Genomic DNA, 17938 nt, shown 5'->3' with positions numbered 1-17938 from the left:
CAATCCTGGACAAATCAGTGCTTGAGGGAACTTTAATGAAAGCCAAGAACAAAACATGGTACAAGAACAATGCAGAAGGGTTCTGTTCCAGGCAGTTTTGCCTTATACAAGTAGAATGACGTCATCAAATCAGAGTTTTAAAGCTGGATGCAATTTCAGGCATCATTCCAACCCTTCACTTCACAGTGAATCTGAAGCCCAGAGGTTAAATGACTTGGTTCCAATGACACCATTGGAAGCAAAGCTGCAGCTAGAACCCTGGTGTCCAAACTCCCAGGCGAAATCTCCTTCTACTACATTACACTACCGTTGGGAGGTTTAAAAACGAAAAGGAAAGTACAGAGGGCAATTTTTCCATAAATTAAATCAACTTTAAAAGCTAGGCATATTTGGAGAGTCAGAGACTACTAACATTGTTAGAAGGAAGAGAGGTTTAAAAGCTGGTTAAATCTAAGTCATAAAAAATATCCGTATGTACAATATTGTAAAAAAGAGAAGGAAGAAGGCATTGACGACTACTGCGCCGGCAGGGCAGGGGGCAGTTGCATGCTGGGGGTGGGCTGCATGGGCTGCCAGCTTTCCTGGGTTTGGAGAATGCGGTACAGCTGCTTCAGCTGAGCAACAATGTTATCTTTGATGTCTGGAGTTGAGATCTGCAGGCGGACACTGCCACTGTCAAAGGATCGCGTGAAATCGCCAGAAAACATCTCATAGATCATCCGAGCCACCACCGGAATGACCTGTTCAGGATACAGAGCACATAGGTATCCACTGAGGAGAAGGTATTTTCAAACAGCAGGGGGGACCCAAGACTAAAGGAAAGACCAGTGAGGCCCTGGGGAAGCCCCCCACTCTAATGTCTAGATACAGGATATGCCTTCATTTTTCTGGACCATCTTGCCAAGGTTCACTCTAGAAGTTGGTTCGGATGGAGGTGAAAAACCTAGATGTAGCATCACACCACATGCCTAAATAAATAACTGCTTATTTAGCAAAACTTTTACCCAAATTTCATCTGTTGCCTGTCTTGTTGCACAAATCCAGGGGCCAAACCCAGTGGTCTTGCTGCCACTTCCTAGAATAAGGTTATGTTCTTAAAAATAACTCAAAGCATTTTTCTAAAAGAGCTAACAAGGGTCATATCCTCTTAGGTTTCAGCAAGATTCTAATGTCAGTAAGAGAATGAAAGATAAGGTCTCCATTAAACCAGTCACCCACTTGAACAGCCTGTTTTCTCCATCTTGGTCTTACTGTACAGTGTACAAAGCTTGAGTCTGCTACTCCATCTAGTAGGATGGAGTCCTCGCTCAGGGCTCAACCCCAGAACTAGTGGCTAAAGCACTGATAAAAAGGCAAAGAGTTGCTGACACATCCTTATCTCCCCACCTGAACCAAGATGAGTTTTCTTTCCAGGGGTTTCCCATCTGGCCATTCTTCTCCAAAGCATAAGTAGATCTCAAATGGTGGCTGCTTCTCTATCTGTCCTTTCTGGTGGGCAATGAGATCTGCAGAAGGTGGAAGAGTAAGTTTGGTATACTGGGTTATCCCATATCCACTCAGTAAATAGGATCTTTTATGCTGTCCAATATGGTAGCCACTAACCACAACATGTGGCTATTAAATTTAAATTAATTAATTAAAATAGTTTCTTAGTCACATTTATGTGCTCAATAGCCACATGTGGCTAGTGACTACCATATTGGACAACACAAATATAGAACATTTTCATCCTTTCAGAGGGTTCTATTGGACATCACTGAACAAGACTTGGGGTTCAAATTCCTATCTCAGTGCTCTGTCTGCTTGAATACGTCACTCAGATATTTCCCAAATGGGAAAAGTATATGTCTTGCTGATTATGATGATCAAGGTCACCTTCTAAAGTTAAGCATAAGCTGGTAGCATGTGAGGGGTAATGACAAGACTGTCTCCCTCTTCTGCCACTAAAGGAGCCACAACCAACCTAAATGGCTTCCAAGTACATAGCTTTGGAGTGGAACACCCTTTTTTGTTGCCCAGGTCACTTGCATTTTTCAGAACCAAGGTTCTCTTCTACCTTGACTTCCTCAAGACACTTTTTGGTTAAGATCTTTGCAGAGACAGGAAAGAAGGACGACATACTTCCAAGAAGCAGTTCCCACCATCAACCATCTGAAAAAAGACTCACCACTAAGGAATGTTTCCAGACAAAACAGTTTGACTTTCTTTTGTCTCTCAATCAGGTTGGGGGCAACAAGTGATGGGGCACATGGCCCAGACCAGTACACCTTGCACTGGCACAGCCTGATGGCATAAATGGCGTGGCCGCTGACCTCCAGGATCAGTCCTCTGTCCATGACGTCTAGCAGCTTGCTGGTGAACAGCTTCTGCTTCTCATTGGTGATGTGCTCTGGACCTGGGAACTTGACCTGCTCCAGGCTGACGGGACCAAAGAGCTCCTCCTGGTCAGGCATGGGACCCAGGTCCCCATAGAAGAGCCGGCAGCCCTGGGGGTTGCTCACGGTCATGGTCTGCCCATACTCCTTCCCACGATACTGAAATTTGATGTCCAGGTCAGTCACTGCAAGGTAAGAGAGGATAATGAGGGTCCTGCTCTGCTGCTCTGCTTGTCCATCTCTAAGACTCATGCAAGTCCACCAAGATCAAGCCACCTTTCAACCATCATTCAGAAAGGCCACTGCCATAGTTATCCTTTCTGTAATAAAGGGAGACATCAACATATCCCTAAATAGTCACTCAAAAGGCTGCCGTGAAGCAAACGTTTCAAGGTCCATCTATACTATCTCTGTTCAATCACCACACCCTAAGGGCTAGAATTTCTCCAAGCAAAGTTCTGGGTCCTGCTCTCCTCATTTTATACTAGCTGAGTCTTCACATGAATACACATTGGAAAGAGCTAAAAACTAAGGTTGGAAAGAGTTAAAAACTAAGGTATCTGGTTTATGTCTCATTTTTGGTGCATTGTTTAAAGAAACCAGAGGAACAAGAAGAAATATCAAGTCATCTTTCTGAAAATTACATATATGAGCACATACTGTGGACCTATTAATATATACTATTATACCACAGTATGGTTCTGTTAATATATCATTAAAGGACACAGTTCACAGCAAAGTAAATTTTCATTCAGCAAGTCTCCATTGAACCCTATAGGTCTTATCAAAGCTATTAGACTCTTGGACAAAATTCTAGCACTCATACCTCCCACCATGTGTAGTGTGAAAGGGAGATGGGGCAATGACATTGATTCTTCATTGACATCAATTTGTGCCCAGTTCAGAAAAAGATTTTCTCTGTGTCCTAAAGCCCCTCAAAATCCAAGAGCCTCCATGACCAAATCCACAGCCATTAACCTCCCCATCCCACAGCTGGCCTTGTCGCCAAATCCCCTAGCCAAACTGATAAACCCAGGCCTTCCACCCACCTAAGAGATGAGTAACCTAGAGCTGCAACCAATCAGAGTATCCCCATGGGCAAGTAGGAATAGGCTAATGTTTCTTTACTTCTTCCCTGGTGACTTATCAGCCAGCCAGGAACCAGACACAGAGGCCACCTGTGGGACAGGTCATTCTATACGTGACAAAGAAATGGAGGCAGAAGGTGGGGCAGGAAAGTGACTATAATAGGAGCTGAAGACCCAGCTAGAAAGATCAAGCCTCACTTACTTGGGAGAGAGCTTATCCACAGCTCTGGAGAGCTATAGAAGGGCTGTATAGGTGTCTGGGGTACTTCCATCTCCAGAGGTTCAGTTTTGGGCCACACTGCTTCAGGGCTGCAGTTGCCCACACTGCAGTTGCCCACGCTGGCTGGTGCCATGGGAGAACCTAGAACAGAAGGATGTGGGTAAGCAGGCAGGGGCACCACACATGCACATCTCCTGGTCTGAGGCTCTAAAACTTAACAAGGTCAACAGACAATAGTCAAACACTGGACCGTGACTCATGTGGCAGCCCATCAATGATTCCCACAACTAACACAATAAGAAATAAGGTTTCCCTGCTTCTGTTTCCTAATCATATTAATTCTCCCATAAACTCTTAGTTCTGAAAACCTGCATTTGCAGAAGATTAACAGATACACAAGTGAGTTTTCTCTGTGGTTAAATTAGAATGGGCATGAATGATAGGTTTCTTGTTGCAAAATTTGAGGCCAGCAATTAAATAGAAGCTAGTTGTCTTCCACAAAATGAACTCAACTGGATTATCTGATTAGCTTCAAGTAAGTGTTAATATATAGAAATGTCATTAAAAACAAACAAATACTTTTACATGCATAAAAACCTCTAGAAGGATACTCAAGAACCTGGAAAGATCTGTCTCCTCCAGGGAAGGAACTGGGAGGTTCAGAGACAGGATGAAAGGAAAACTTTTCAACTGATTATGTTTTTGTACCATCATAAATTTTAGAGTATTGTTTCTTCAAAAGTATCCAATTAAAGCTTTGAAAAAAGAGAGTGAAAAACCCATCCTATTTCCTTGCGATTGTCAAAGCTGACTTGCTCCAAAGTCTACAGATTTCTCCTCACAGCCTCACGTCTTAGGCATCTATTTTTCAACAATTCTTCCTCTGCGCCAACAGCTCTGAAATCAGAGATGAATGTTGCTCTGACCCTTGTGTACAAGTCTGGTTTAATCTATGTACCTTTTTTACTTCTTTGTTGGCCACACAACATTAGCTTTAATAAAATATGAACAGAAATAGGAAATGAAGATCTGCAAAATATGTTGCATCCTTTGAAGAGGTGAGACTAACAGAATGAGTCAGCCAAGGATTTGGGAAAGGATCCCACATTTCCAGAGGTCCAACTCTTAAAATTTCACCCAATGGGAATACAGCATGTGGCAATATTGACCTGAAAGAGCTCTATGATATTTTTCTTTATTCATCACTTGGTTGCAAAGATATAAATGGCAGGGTAAGTGAAGGAGGGCGAGTGGGCAGATAATAAAGAGTCATTTCCTGATTCTCAAAGGTGGGGGCACCACCTAGAGTAGGGTATTCCAAAATCCTAAAGAATCATCTTGATATACTAAAATTTTCTAGATGGCACAAGTATCTCATTTGACCCACAGCAACCAGATGGAACTAGAAAGGCAAGTGAAACCCTGCTCAACTGAATGCATGTCATTTGACTAGGAACATTTCAGTGGCAGTTCAAGTGAAGATGCTGCAGAAGAGCAAATCATCTTGTGTTTTAGCATCCTCAGAATGTGCAATGGGAGATTCAGTACCTGCTCTGTCACACAGTGACCTTCCAACCTCTAAACTCATTTTTCCTAGAAGTTGAATTCAAAAAGCTATTAAAGAATAGTCTCTTGGAGATAAATTCTATCAGAGCCTAGTCTTTAGAGCTATAGAAACCACAAGTCTCCCATGATACAGCCTTAGGAGAGTAGATTCTGTTAAAAAAGTGACCAAAATTTATACCAAGGGAAATAGCAGAATAGTTTGCCTACAATTCGTGAAAATGATGTCTGCATCTGGCCTGAAAGAAATCAGCAAAATTTATAACAGCTGATCTATTTGTATGTTGGACTGAGAATGAATTTAAATTTTTAATTTCTCTGAATTATCATGTAAGATTTAGAAGATGTTCTCTATGCCTAGAAGCCACCCCACTGGGATAACTGAGCCAGCGGAGTTCCCTTGCCTATGACCCCTACTTGCTAATAGACCAGCAGCCTGGCCAAAGAGCCTGGTCACTGCTCCCAGTGCAGCAGTGGCTGAGGGGTCAGCAGTTGCAAGGTCAAAGCCCCTTACATTCTTCTCATCCTTCTGTGCCACCCACCACTCCCACTCACCATTGATGTTCAGGAAGGGGAAGGTGTCCTGGATGGGAACATGGTGCTGTGATTGATCAAGCTCATCTTCCTCATCTTCTTCATCCACATCATTATCCTTCTCATCCCAAGGAGCAGATCCAGTGGATCCTACCCAAGAAACCAACACACAAGCCTGCAAGTGAGCTGCTCAGGTTGCTCTGTCATCCCTGCAGGTGACCCACTGCACAAGCTAGGGACTGCTAGCTCAGATTCAGTGTGCACCCTCAATGCTGTAGCCAAAGAGAGTGGGAACCAAGGGTGTATTAACCCCTGGTTCCAATTCCTCCCACAGAGCCCTAATGTAAGCTGTCTTCCCCTCCCCTATCCAGGACCTGCAGACCCTACTTCCTTCTCCTAAAAATCTCTTAATTCCCACTCTACACCTCTTCCTACACATTAGCATCCCTTTCAAGGAGTCAAGAACACCAACTTTTCCCCTTGTAAGCTTAATGTGAGGACAGACACTTCCCTCATGGCAAGGCCTCACTAGATTCACTGGAGGACAAGTCTAAATTATCTAGCTCTTAGTCAGTACTTGTTAAGCATTGGGTAAATAGAAGGATCAGGTGGTATTCTCTTAGCAAAGGTATCCTTCAACCTAAATGATCACCCACCCAACGTTTATAAAGAGAACTTAATAGCTTTTACATGTCATGTCAATTGATCTTACAATAGCCTTTGAAGTAGGCAGGAAAGATGAGAGCCCAGATTTTACAGTTGAAGAAACTGAGGCTCAAGAGGTCAAATAACTTGATTCAAGGCCCCCAAGTAGCAAAGTGATAAGAGCCGGGTTTAGAACTCAAATGTTCTAAGTGTTAATTCCGCCTTCTTCTAAACTACTTGGCCTCTTTTCTCAGTGTTGAGTCCTGAGAGAAGCTATTTTTACAGTAGAACTCTATACTTTCTAAAGCGTTAAGCGATCAAGCTAGTAACTATTCCCCTAAGTAAGCAAGAGGATTTTGCCAAGTTTATAGCATTTGTTCTCTGGGTCCTTCCTAGGGAAAGGCTTACTTGCTTTACCAGTCTTAAACTTTGTAAGCCAGGTGATTTTCAAGTCAACTATCTCTTTAAGAATCCAGCCCAGAAACTAAAAGACCATCCACCTTCTCCCCAGCAGCTGGGGCCTCACCTGGGTTGATGATTGAGCCCTGGGGCTGGGGGATATCACACACTTGATATATCTTCACTGGGTTCATGGGCACCTCTTTGGTGCCATCATACATCAGGTTGAATTCCCTGCTCTTGTTGAGAGCACAGCGGAGCTGGGCCTTCCATTTAGCAGGATCAGGGTCATCTACCCCTTCCTGGTACTTCCCTGTCTCCACAGCCCAGGCCTGAGGAATAGGAAATCACGTTGAGTGCCTGCTGTTGCCCAGAAACACTGCCAAGTGCGCTCACCTTCTCTCATACAGAAACACATACACACAGCCCTGTCTGACTGCCCCACCGTCCCAACCCTAGTTTACAGAGACTGCAGCAGGAAACACTGCCCCGTAGGACCTGGCAAGGCAGGGCCTGAGGGAAATTAAGCCATATGCAAACACAGTCTTCTGAAAGGAGGAGCCTTATCTCAAGAGGTACCAGCACCACCTGTCACGAACACAATGGCTATAATGAAGGGTTGAAAATAAAGAAAAGTCTGGAACAAATATGCACCAAAATGCTAATGATAACTCTAGATAGCATGATTTGGGGTAAATTTTTTTTTGCCTTGTTTTTGACACAAGGTACTTATATAATAAGACAAAGAGAAATGGTATATGACATGAAGAATTTGGTCTTGCTATTCCCTACCCCCTTCAGGTTCAATCTGAAGCATAAAAAAAGAATTGTAGAAACTAGGTACGTTTAGAAGTAAGAGCCTATAGGAGGACAGGAAGCACACTCTGGGGGTTTAGCTTGCCCCACTGGCTGAGGGCCTCATATAAACCTCCTTATAAACCCACACCCCGCTGCCTTTCCCTATTTCCTCAAACTCCCACTTCATTGGAAACACTTTGCTGGAAACATCAGTGGCTGGTGGCATGTGCTAAAACCACTTTGGGGTCCTCCTCTCTGGTTTTCAATTATGGAAACTCACAGTGCTTTCCCCAGACAAGGGGAACAAGGTAGCCTCCCCAGTGAAGAAAAGGACAACCCAGGCTGCTCCTATGGTAGGGAAGGTCCTCAGGAACAGAGCAGGGAGTAGAAACCCAGCCCGACCTCCAGGTCTAACAGGCATTTCTGTGTCTGCTCACAGCATATCCACTCTCCCCGCCTGCTAACATATTCTAAGATCCCTAAGCTTTCTTCAGGAGTGTGATGTATGTTCTGATGCAAAAATGGGGGATACCATTAGTGGAGTACTCAAGATCAGGAAGCCCACACCAACTTGTTCAGGCTGAGAAGCCATATCACATGTCCAGTCCCAACTCCCCGCCTCTGCTCCTGACCATAGACTTCTTCCTCAAGCTGAAATTTTTCTGCCCCATAGTTGAAATCACTGATCTCCCTCAGTCACTCCCTGCAAAGCCTCACAAACATGAGGAAGTTTCTTCCATAGCTAATCTAAATCCTTCTCATCCAATTCAGATTCACTTCTTCCTCCCATCTTCTCAGACTTGGGCTCTTCTATTTGTTTTGAGGATGGAATGAAGAGGTTTGACAAAGCTGTGCTGCCCTAGGTGGCTTAGCAGGCACCATTCCACCCAACCCCCTATAGCGGATTTCAAATTCAGGTCCCTGGCCTCTGAGAGGCACACCTCCAGTTACTTGGTGGTACCTGGCTGCTGCCTCACCACGTTCTCCTGGTTTTTTTTTTGTTTTTTTTTTTTTTCTTGTGAGGAAGATCAGCCCTGAGCTAACATCCATGCTAATCCTCCTCTTTTTGCTGAGGAAGACGGGCTCTGAGCTAATATCTATTGCCAATCCTCCTCCTTTTTTTTTTCCCCCAAAGCCTCAGTAGATAGTTGTACGTCATAGTTGCACATCCGTCTAGCTGCTGTATATGGGACGCGGCCTCAGCATGGCCGGAGAAGCGGTGCATCGGTGCGCGCCCAGGATCCAAACCCAGGCAGCCAGTAGCGGAGCGCACACACTTAACTGCTAAGCCACGGGGCCAGCCCTCCCTTCTGTTTGTTTGATCCTCTGGGCCCACTCCACTCTGGCCCCACCCAGCCGGCTTGGGCTGTGCTGACTTTGGCATGGGTCTGAAAATTTCTGTGGCTCCCGAAATCCCTGCCCCTCCAGGAAAGCAGCCAGACTAACCCAGAACCACAGCCCCAGCCCCCCTGCTCACCACTCAGCCCTTCCCCAGGGCCCAGTCAGGTGGCACAGAGGACCCAAGGCTGATGCAGCAGAGGGTGGTACCCACCACATGGCAACCACTGTAATTTATAAACATTGCTTGTTCAAACCCATTCTGAGTCTTGCTTCTAAAAGATTCTGATCACTGGGCAGGTCCCTATTTCTCTTCCTAAATAGAAATAATCTCTGCATTTTTATGGTACAAGTCCTTCTGATACACCATTTCGCTGAATTCTCACAACAATCCTGTGAGGCAGGCAAGACTGGTTTCATCCCCCTTTTACTAAAGGGGAAGCTAATGCCCAAAGAGGTTACGTGACTTGCTCAACACCACACACGCAATTGATAGTAGTAGGATTTAAAGCCAGGTCTTCCAATTCCTGGTCAGAAGGGACAGCATGATAATGGGGGAGCAGATAGGCCTGGGTTCAAATCCTGGCCTCACCAGTTATTGGCTACGTGATTTTGGCAAATTACTTAGCCCCTCTGAGACTCAGCTTCTGCATCTACACCATGAGGGTAACACCTCCCCTACAGAGTTGTTGAGAATGAAATGGGATAATGGGCGTGGGGTATGGAGCAGGCACCCATTTAATGCTCGCACTACCCTCCCCCTACCACCTCACATATCCTGCCAAAGGCCTGTCAGAGCTTGGGATCTGTGAGAGCACCGTCACTCTTCTCCTGACTTCCAAGGCCTTCCTTTAGCATTCTGCAAACAGATATACAGATACAAATAAGACAAAGCAGCTTCCTACAGCCACTTTTCCTCAAGCGCTAAGCAAGTAGATCACTCTCGTGAGTGGGGCTTTCAGGAAACAGCCTCTTCCCCATGGCCAGCCACTACCAGACACTCCAACAGCAAATCCAGTTTCAGACCAAGGCTACAATGAGAGGCCTGCTGGGCCAGGGCAGGCCCACCCGCTTCTTGATGCCAACTCCCATCATTGCTGGTTTACAGATGTTTCCCTCATTACTTATTTTTTTCGGTGAGGAAGATTGGCCCTAAGCTAACATCTGTTGCCAATCTGTTGTTCCTCTTTTTGCTTGAGGAAGATGGTCACTGAGCTAACGCCTGTGCCAGTCTTCCTCTATTTTGTATGTGGGACTCTGCCACAGCATGGCTTGATGAGTGGTGTGCAGGTCCACGCCCGGGATCCAAACCTGTGAACCCCAGGCTGCTGAAACGGAGTGAGTGAACTTAACCACTACACCATCGGGCTGGCCCCTCCCTTATCACTTTTATATCATTGTTTTTTAAATTAAAAGTGCTAATTTACTTTCCTTCTAAGTACCCTCAGGTCAATTTTCTCTCCACCTCTGGTCTCTACACCTGACATAACTGAGATGAGTGGGAAACATCTCTAGGGTGGCTCTCCTTTGAGGCGTGAACCCACCTTTCCTGATCCAATCTCAGCAAGAACCTAGGCCATCAATCTTAAGAGGTCCATGGTAGAGACTGGATTTCACTTCTTTTTTTTTGTGAGGAAGATCAGCCCCCAGCTAACACCCATGCCAATCCTCCTTTTTTTGCTGAGGAAGACTGGCTCTGAGCTAACACCCGTGCCCATCTTCCTTCACTTTATGTGGGACGCCACCACAGCATGGCCTAACAAGCAGTGCGTCGGTGCGCACCCGGGATCCGAACCCGGGCCGCCAGCAGCAGAGCGCATGCACATAACCGCTACGCCACGGGGCTGGCCCTGGATTTCACTTCTGACTTCCAGCTATAGTTAAGGAAGAAAAGGATAAATTCATTCCTCCCCATCCTGGGGCTGCAGGAACTAAAGCTACTCATGAAATGGAAGACTGACAGCACAGAGAAGTTGGTCTGGAGCAGAGGCCCAGGCTCCAGAGTTACAAACCACATAACACGCCTTCCCACAACCAGCTTCCCACCTACTTCTGTCTTAAGTCAAGTTGTGGTTTCACTTAAATTTTGTAAAATGCCATGTGATTAAATCTCATTCTCAATTAAGTAAAATAATTCAAAGCTATTTTTTATTTAAGAAAACATATTTATAGAATAAAAACTTGTAATTAAATCATCTTTAATTTGTAAGCGGAGGTTATGAATAGGGCAAAACATCTTAAATATCAAAAGAAATACTTGCAGAGGGCCCTCTACACCCATCCTACAGGCTATGTTAGGAGTCTGCTAACACTCAATAGTTCTGTCCTGGTCTGGTTAGCCATTCTCAGGCCCAAGCCCCTCTCTTCATGGCAAGAGCCTTAAGTGAAAGAAGAGGAAGGGTTGACCCTGACCCTTGGGAACTTCTGGAACAACCACATCAGTACAATCACTTACAGGAGTTCAGCCAACCACACCTGGGATCCTTTGGGATGGGAGCTGAGCACCTTCAACCAATGGAAAAGAATAAATGGCCTCAACCATTATAGACATGCCCCAACAAGAGAGATTACTATGCCTGCTAAGTTTGGGCACCCCCATCATAAACATTCTCTTGGTTGCATCAGCATTTTGGATCTAGTATATTCCTCATGCCAAAGCAGAAAACAGAACAAAAAACCAGAAAGGTCTGAGAGAATTGGAAAACATTTCAAGTCAGATGGCGAAGTCCTTTACCTTGAAAATGGTATTTTCCTCCTCTTGTTGGGGGCTATGCCGGGTGGCATGTTTCCAGGGAATCTGGAAGCGTTTGGAGTCCCTGTGTAGCCAGATGAGCCCAGGGTACAGGCCACTATCCACCTGGGCCACCAGCCAGGGCTTCAGCCGTACTCTGCGGGGGTGGAGGGCCATGATCTGGGTTGGGGGGGAGGGAGAAGCGGGGAGAACAGGAGAATTAGGCCAGCCGCTGGGAACTATTCCCAGCCACTGTTCCCATATGATAGAGCTATAGTTTCATTAGATTACAGCAAAGAAACTAAATATGGGAATAAACTGTGCCAGGTGGGGAAAAAAAAAGAAAAGAGGTTAAAAGGTTCTTTTGATTCTTATTCCAAAGCCATTTATACTTCATGCTCTAGCCAAATCAGACTTATCATGTAAGTAGATCACATTTCTTCTATTTAAATCCTGAAGCAGAAAAATAAAAAGATGATGTCATCCCTGCTGGAACACAGTCCTCCCTGCAGTACCAAGGGCTTTGGAAGAAAAGGAAAATTGCTCTTTTCAATCTCATCTCAGGAGAGGGAAGAAAAAAAGTTATGGAAACAGCAAGGATACAGGCAAGAACTTGAAGCACACTCTCTTTATAGAGACAACTAAAGGCAAATGGGAATATTTTAGTAAGAAATGACACCATCCTGGGGAGAGAAGTAGGCAAAGGGTGAGTTTGGTTCCAAAGTTCTCACTTACATAGATGAGCAGGCACTGTATCCACAGGGATCTGAAGAGCTGGGCCTTGAGTCAGCTGCCCTTTCTCTGGGCCACCCAAAGATTCTGTACCAAGAAAAAGGTCTGAGCTGGTTATCCACAGGACAATCCAGTGTCTAGGAGAAGGCTGGGAACACTGGAGATAAAGGCTCTGAGAACCTTCCCTGAAACTGAGTCTAGTAAAGCCCTAGAATAATTAAACACCACGGTTCCTAACCCTCGAGTCCTAAAAACAGTCATAAGACATGCCCTCTATTGCTAGGACAGCCTCCTCACCTGGGTCTGTTTATCTCCCCACAGAGGCCGAAGTGAACTGATTGGTTGCAGGAGGCGGCCTGGGTAAAGTCTGCAATTGATTCTCATAAAAATACATGGGCACAGCAGATAACATTAGGCAGCAGCCAGCGCTCACAGCAGGAGACAAAGGCCTGCCCAGACTGGGTGCCTGAAGGAAAAACCAGTCACTGGAGCATTGTCTGCCTGGGATGTTGTGTTTAGACTTTTTGGTGTTCTTATCTTACATTGTTTTTACTTAAGGTGAGAAGGGGAGTCTGCAAAATAGCGTTCTTTCAACAAATATTTGTTCATCGCTACTGTGTGTCAAGCACTAAGTTAGTTACTAAACACTAAAGTTCAATGTTTTCATCAGACTCCCAGAAGAAATCCACATTGGAACTGCTCAAGCCCCACACTGGCCTGAGGAGGAAAGAAGGATCAAGTCACCTTCACACCCAGAAAGATACCCACCTGGATGGCGGTTCAAAAGCCAAACCAGTTGAGTCAGCTGAAGGCTCCCACTCAGAGGAGCTTCGCTGAGTGGGTGGCCCCCAATACCACTTCTCTCCCCAGCCAGATTCCCAACAAATGGGGAAAACCCAAAGCCAACTCAGCCTCTGGCACTTTAAGAGCAAGGTAGGACCTGCTCTCACCTGAGCCTTCTGACCCAATTACCAAGTCCTGCAACTGAAACCTTCCCCCTGGGAGCACAGCTCACAGTGGGCAGGTGAAGTTGGCACGCAGTGTTCAGGTGCCCCCCACCCCCACACTCTTGGCCTTGGTTTAGGTTGTTTTGTAGGGCAGCACGTCAAGCCATCAAACCACGGAGAACATTTACCATATAAGGAGGAGGGAATGCATATTGTCTCAAAGGCGAGTTCTACCTTCTCCTCCTCAGTCCTGGCCTACTGGAAGGGGGATGGGCGAAGGGAAGGACAAAGAGAATAGGGAAATGGGCAGCAAACCTGTCAACCCAGCGAGGGGCTTTTGCAAATTTCTATCGGAATACTGGTAAGTCCTGTGTCTGGGCCTGTCAGACACGTGAAATTCACCTCTTGACGGATCACGGACTTTGAAGAAAAGGGCTTATCGTAGTTGATCCACAGCCCATCAAGAAAAAATTAAGGCAATCAGGCCAACACAAGGAACTGTGCATAGTGACGGGGAAGGAGAAGCAGCCACCCATAGAGATGGATGATTAAGATCTAGAGGCCCGGGTTCTCGGCGTTCTCCCAAGATGGCACTACACAGGAGCAGCCCTGCCCCAGCCTGCCCTCCTCCACACCCCACCTCCATCACTGCTGACCCTCCCTACCTTCTGAAAGTCAGCCAAGATCTCCCCCACCTGCCACTCAGTAACTACAACTCTAAAAACAGGCGGAGAGGGAAAAATTGGAAGCAACCAAAATAACAGAGGAGAATGGCTAATTACACATTCACAGGCTGCAGTATTAAGCAGCCATTAACAACGGGGCGCCTGAAGAATTTTTAGTGGATTTGGGGAAACGTTTACAATATAAATTTAAGGGGGAAAATGGAGCATACAATATTGACTGTATAGCAGTACCTCCATCTTGTAACATAACCTGCACTTGTGTACACATGCACATAGACACAGAATAAAAAAAGGGAAAGAAAGAATACACCAATGCAACAAGATATTCATAATGGTTACCTGATGATAGGATTATGGGTGAATTTTATACTTGCCTATACACTTTGATATATGATTCACATTTTTGTACAATGATATGTTTCAATTTATAATGTAAAAAAAACTACAAGTAGTATTTTTTACAAGTAGTAGTTTTGTTTTTGGTGAGGAAGAGTCGCCCTGAGCTAACATCTGTTGCCAATCTTCTTTTGCTTGAGGAAAATTAGCCCTGAGCTAACATCTGTGCCAATCTTCCTCTAGTTTGTATATGGGTCGCCACCACAGCACGGCTGACAAGTGGTGTAGGTCCGCACCTGGGATCCGAACCTGTGAACCCAGGACACCAAAGCAGAGCGTGCCAAACTCAACCAGTACACCACAGGGCCAGCCCCACAAGTAGTATTTTTTTTGTGTGTGAGGAAGATCGGCCCTGAGCTAACATCTATTGCCAATCCTCCTCCTTTTTTTTTCCCCAAAGCCCCAGTAGATAGTTGTATGTCATAGTTGCACATCCTTCTAGTTGCTGTGTGTGGGACACGGCCTCAACATGGCCGGAGAAGCGGTGCGTCTGTGCGCACCGGGGATCCGAACCCGGGCCGCCAGTAGCGGAGCGCGCGCACTTAACCTCTAAGCCACGGGGCCGGCCCCAAGTAGTATTTTTTTTAACAGGAAGCTAAGACATTTCTTGGCCTCTGGAAGGTATAAAAGATGATGGCCTTCAGCCGATGAGACCATGATACCAATAACCCTTTATATCTACATAGGCTGTACAGTTTTTACATGCAGTTTTGCTTAATGTGTCTCATTTCATCCTCATGATCTGGAAGTGGTATTATTATCACCCCCATTTTACAGCTAGGTTAACTGAGGCACAGAAAAGTTAAATGCTCTGAGGCCTAGACCCAACACTCCTGAGTCAGAGTGTGCCGAACTGACTCCTGCCACAGCACCCTGCCTTCCAAGTCCCTCCCTTCTTCTAGACACTAAGAGAATAAACCAAAAACATCAACAAAGATCCCAGCAGCATTCAGGGCCAATGAAGAGGTTGGGGAGGAAACTGCATGACACCCACCCTCAAACACACCTAAATCAGAGTTCTCTTAAAACACTCTTGCCACCCAAATCCCAATGCCCACTGAACCACCTTAGCCTGGTTGAACTCAGCTCTGGTATCTCCAGCTGCCATCACAGTGAAATCAAGACCTGCCTCTCCAACAGGTATTTAACCAGCCAAAGAACAAAGATGCTAACCCATCCACTCTCCTCACACTGGGCATTGAGCAGGGACGCTTTCAACCTCCCCAAGGCACTAACTATCCTCTCCCACACCCCCATTCCAGGGAGCAGGTCCTCTAAAAACACTCCCACCGCCACCTCTGCAGCCCCTGCCCAGACTAGTTTCCAGGTGCACTGCTACCCTAAAGCCGGGATTCGGCTGTCAATGGTTTTGCTCAGTGTAAAGCACACCCGCCATTTCTTGCACACAGGCCTTAGTGGTGGTCCTGCTTTTTCCCTTCCTCCTGGAGGGAACTGAAATGCTGTCTTCCAAGTTTCCAGCCTGTCCTCCATTTAGGTTAGCCTTGCTTAGGGGTAAATTCTGGGCCTCTAGCCATAATTCCCATGCCTTTCCTCCCCACTAGATTGAAGTTGGGGGCTGGGGAGAGGCAGCTGCAGGGTATTGGGTGCTGCTGTCATGCATTATACATACATCTAACCCTAAAGTACTCTCCCGGGTCAGCACCAGACTGCACCAACCCCTAATTCAAGCGCCTTCTCCCTCTCTCTTCCCTGGCTTCCACTTTTAACATCCACCGAGAGAGCGGGGTGGGGGCAGGGATGACCCCTCCACCACAAAGCAGGCTCCCTGTAAAGAGTGCCACCCAGGGCCTCCTTTCCAGTCAGGCTCCGGGAGACTTTCCCCCTTTCTCCACACCCACCCTCCAGCCCCTTCAGGCAAAAAGGGCCTCACCCCCAGAGCAACCACACCCGGCGCCACCCTCCCCAGCACCTAGCTTGGCTACTTGGAAATCCATGGGTGTCACCCAGGCCCAGGGCGAGGGGCCTGACTGTGCTAAACACATTAAAGGAGAGAAAACAAACAAACTGCCTAAAGTTCCTGGTCGCCCCCACCCCCAATTTCTCAAAACACCCACCAGAACCAAGGCCTAGCCGGTCTGGGAAATCCCCTTTTTGGGACACAGGGGCCCCCGTGGCCCAGCAAGCTAGTAAGAGCTGGTAAGACCGCAGGGGTGGAGGCGCCTTAGCTCTATCCGACAGTGGGTGGGCAGGGGCCGAGAGCAGCACATTTCCTTTGGGCGGGGAGAGAAAGGGAGTCGACAGAAGTGTGGGGTCGGGAGGGGCCAAACGCTCCAGGGCTAGGACCTCCCCAAAGCTACCTGGAACAGGGCGACAGGCACCCAGCTCCAGAGGGTATCCTCCAGCAACTCTCCTAACCCCGTAAACTCTGGTGCTGACCATTCTCCACCAGCGGGCGTGTCCCTCCTCCCTGAAGTTAGTCTCCAGAAGTTGGCGTCCCCACCTTTCTTCAATCCGCCTACTAGAAGCGACGTCCCTCCGAACCAAGTCCCCAGTTAAGATCACCCGTCGGCACCGCGCTCCTCGACCGGTTGGGCAAGCAACACCTGGCTCTCCTCAGGTAGCGACCGCGGGCTCCGCTCCCAGCCCCGCACGGCCCTTACCTGTCCGGCCCAGGTGCGCCAAGCTCACGTCAGCGCCTCGCCCCAGGACGCCGCAGCCCCCTCCGCCGTCCGGCCACGCCTCCCAGGTGTCGCCACGCCCCCCCCCCGAGTTCTGGATTGGCAGGTTGCGAGAAATCTGATACTCTGTGTTCCTGAGCGGCCCAGCCCGGCCCATCCCGTTCCCCACCTCGCTCGCCCGCTTCTAACCCGGGCTGAAAAAATTCCCGGACTCTGGCCTAGACCATAAGCCTGGGGCTAGTGGTCTTGGGAACTGGAAGCGACTGGGAGGTCAGATCTAATTTGAGAGGGTGCCTTCCCTCTTTCACGCCACATAATTACCCTGCGGTATGGAGACAGTTAACCACAAATAAGGGTTTAGAGTTTCTGGGTTGGCCCTACTACCCAGGGGGCCTGTGTAAGTGGAGTGGGATATGGGGAAGGGACTCAGGACGCTTGGTCCTGTCTGGGGAAAGCCCTGTGACTTCCAGGGCAGGAATTCTGCCTTTACTCTGCGTCTTACCCATGTGACCCAGGGTAAGTTACTTAGCTTCTTACCTTGGGTTTCCTCATCTATTCAATGAGGATAATAGTTCCTGCCTTTTCTAATCACTCTTCGGTAATGATTGAAAGCATGCCTCTGGAGCCAACTATCCGGATTCAAGCCCCAACTCCATCGGTTACTACAGACTTGGGAGAGTTTCTTAAGCTCTCTGGTCCTCAAGTTATCTGCGGAATGAGGTTAACAATAGTATCCACCTCAAAGGGGTGTTGTGATGATTCAATAAATGACTTCATATGAAGTGCCTGAAATAGTATTTGGCTTATCAAGTGTTATGTAAATAGTTGCAATTTTTATCGGTGTGAG

At 47.0% G+C, this 17938-nt stretch overlaps 1 protein-coding gene across 3 annotated transcripts; it reads right to left on the bottom strand.

Annotated features, from left to right (window-relative positions):
* Positions 1-14: 14 nt before the first annotated feature.
* IRF6 (interferon regulatory factor 6) lies at positions 15-17094 on the bottom strand. 3 transcript variants are annotated; one of them, XM_014783318.2, is made up of 9 exons: positions 17074-17094; positions 12427-12510; positions 11695-11871; positions 6952-7156; positions 5802-5930; positions 3666-3824; positions 2168-2560; positions 1387-1505; positions 15-740 (listed from the first exon to the last, which is right to left on the bottom strand). In XM_014783318.2, exons 3-9 carry the CDS (start codon positions 11866-11868, stop codon positions 516-518), a joined length of 1404 nt encoding a protein of 467 aa, XP_014638804.1. In that variant the 5' UTR covers positions 11869-11871; positions 12427-12510; positions 17074-17094; the 3' UTR covers positions 15-515. The 3 variants fall into 3 exon arrangements, with proteins under 3 accessions (XP_014638804.1, XP_087295732.1, XP_004424920.1); XM_087439606.1 differs by lacking the exon at positions 17074-17094 and adding an exon at positions 16850-17067; XM_004424863.3 differs by lacking the exon at positions 17074-17094 and adding an exon at positions 16914-17067.
* Positions 17095-17938: the final 844 nt, after the last annotated feature.

This window comes from Ceratotherium simum, chromosome 2 (assembly GCF_057802395.1).
Source record: "Ceratotherium simum simum isolate JZ-2026a chromosome 2, ASM5780239v1, whole genome shotgun sequence".
Taxonomy (NCBI): domain Eukaryota; kingdom Metazoa; phylum Chordata; class Mammalia; order Perissodactyla; family Rhinocerotidae; genus Ceratotherium; species Ceratotherium simum.
The sequence above is the reverse complement of the archived record's forward strand: the minus strand, read 5'-3'. Positions and strand labels throughout refer to the sequence as shown.

Bases quoted from the DNA above. Each gene is read 5' to 3' on its own strand.
- IRF6 (XM_014783318.2), bottom strand. From the start codon at position 11,868: ATGGCCCTCCACCCCCGCAGAGTACGGCTGAAGCCCTGGCTGGTGGCC. The intron at 5,931-6,951 runs GTGAGGCCCCAG...TTTCTTGGGTAG, and splicing joins GGGCTCAATCATCAACCCAG to GATCCACTGGATCTGCTCCT. The intron at 2,561-3,665 runs GTAAGTGAGGCT...CTTACCTTGCAG, and splicing joins GTGGATAAGCTCTCTCCCAA to TGACTGACCTGGACATCAAA.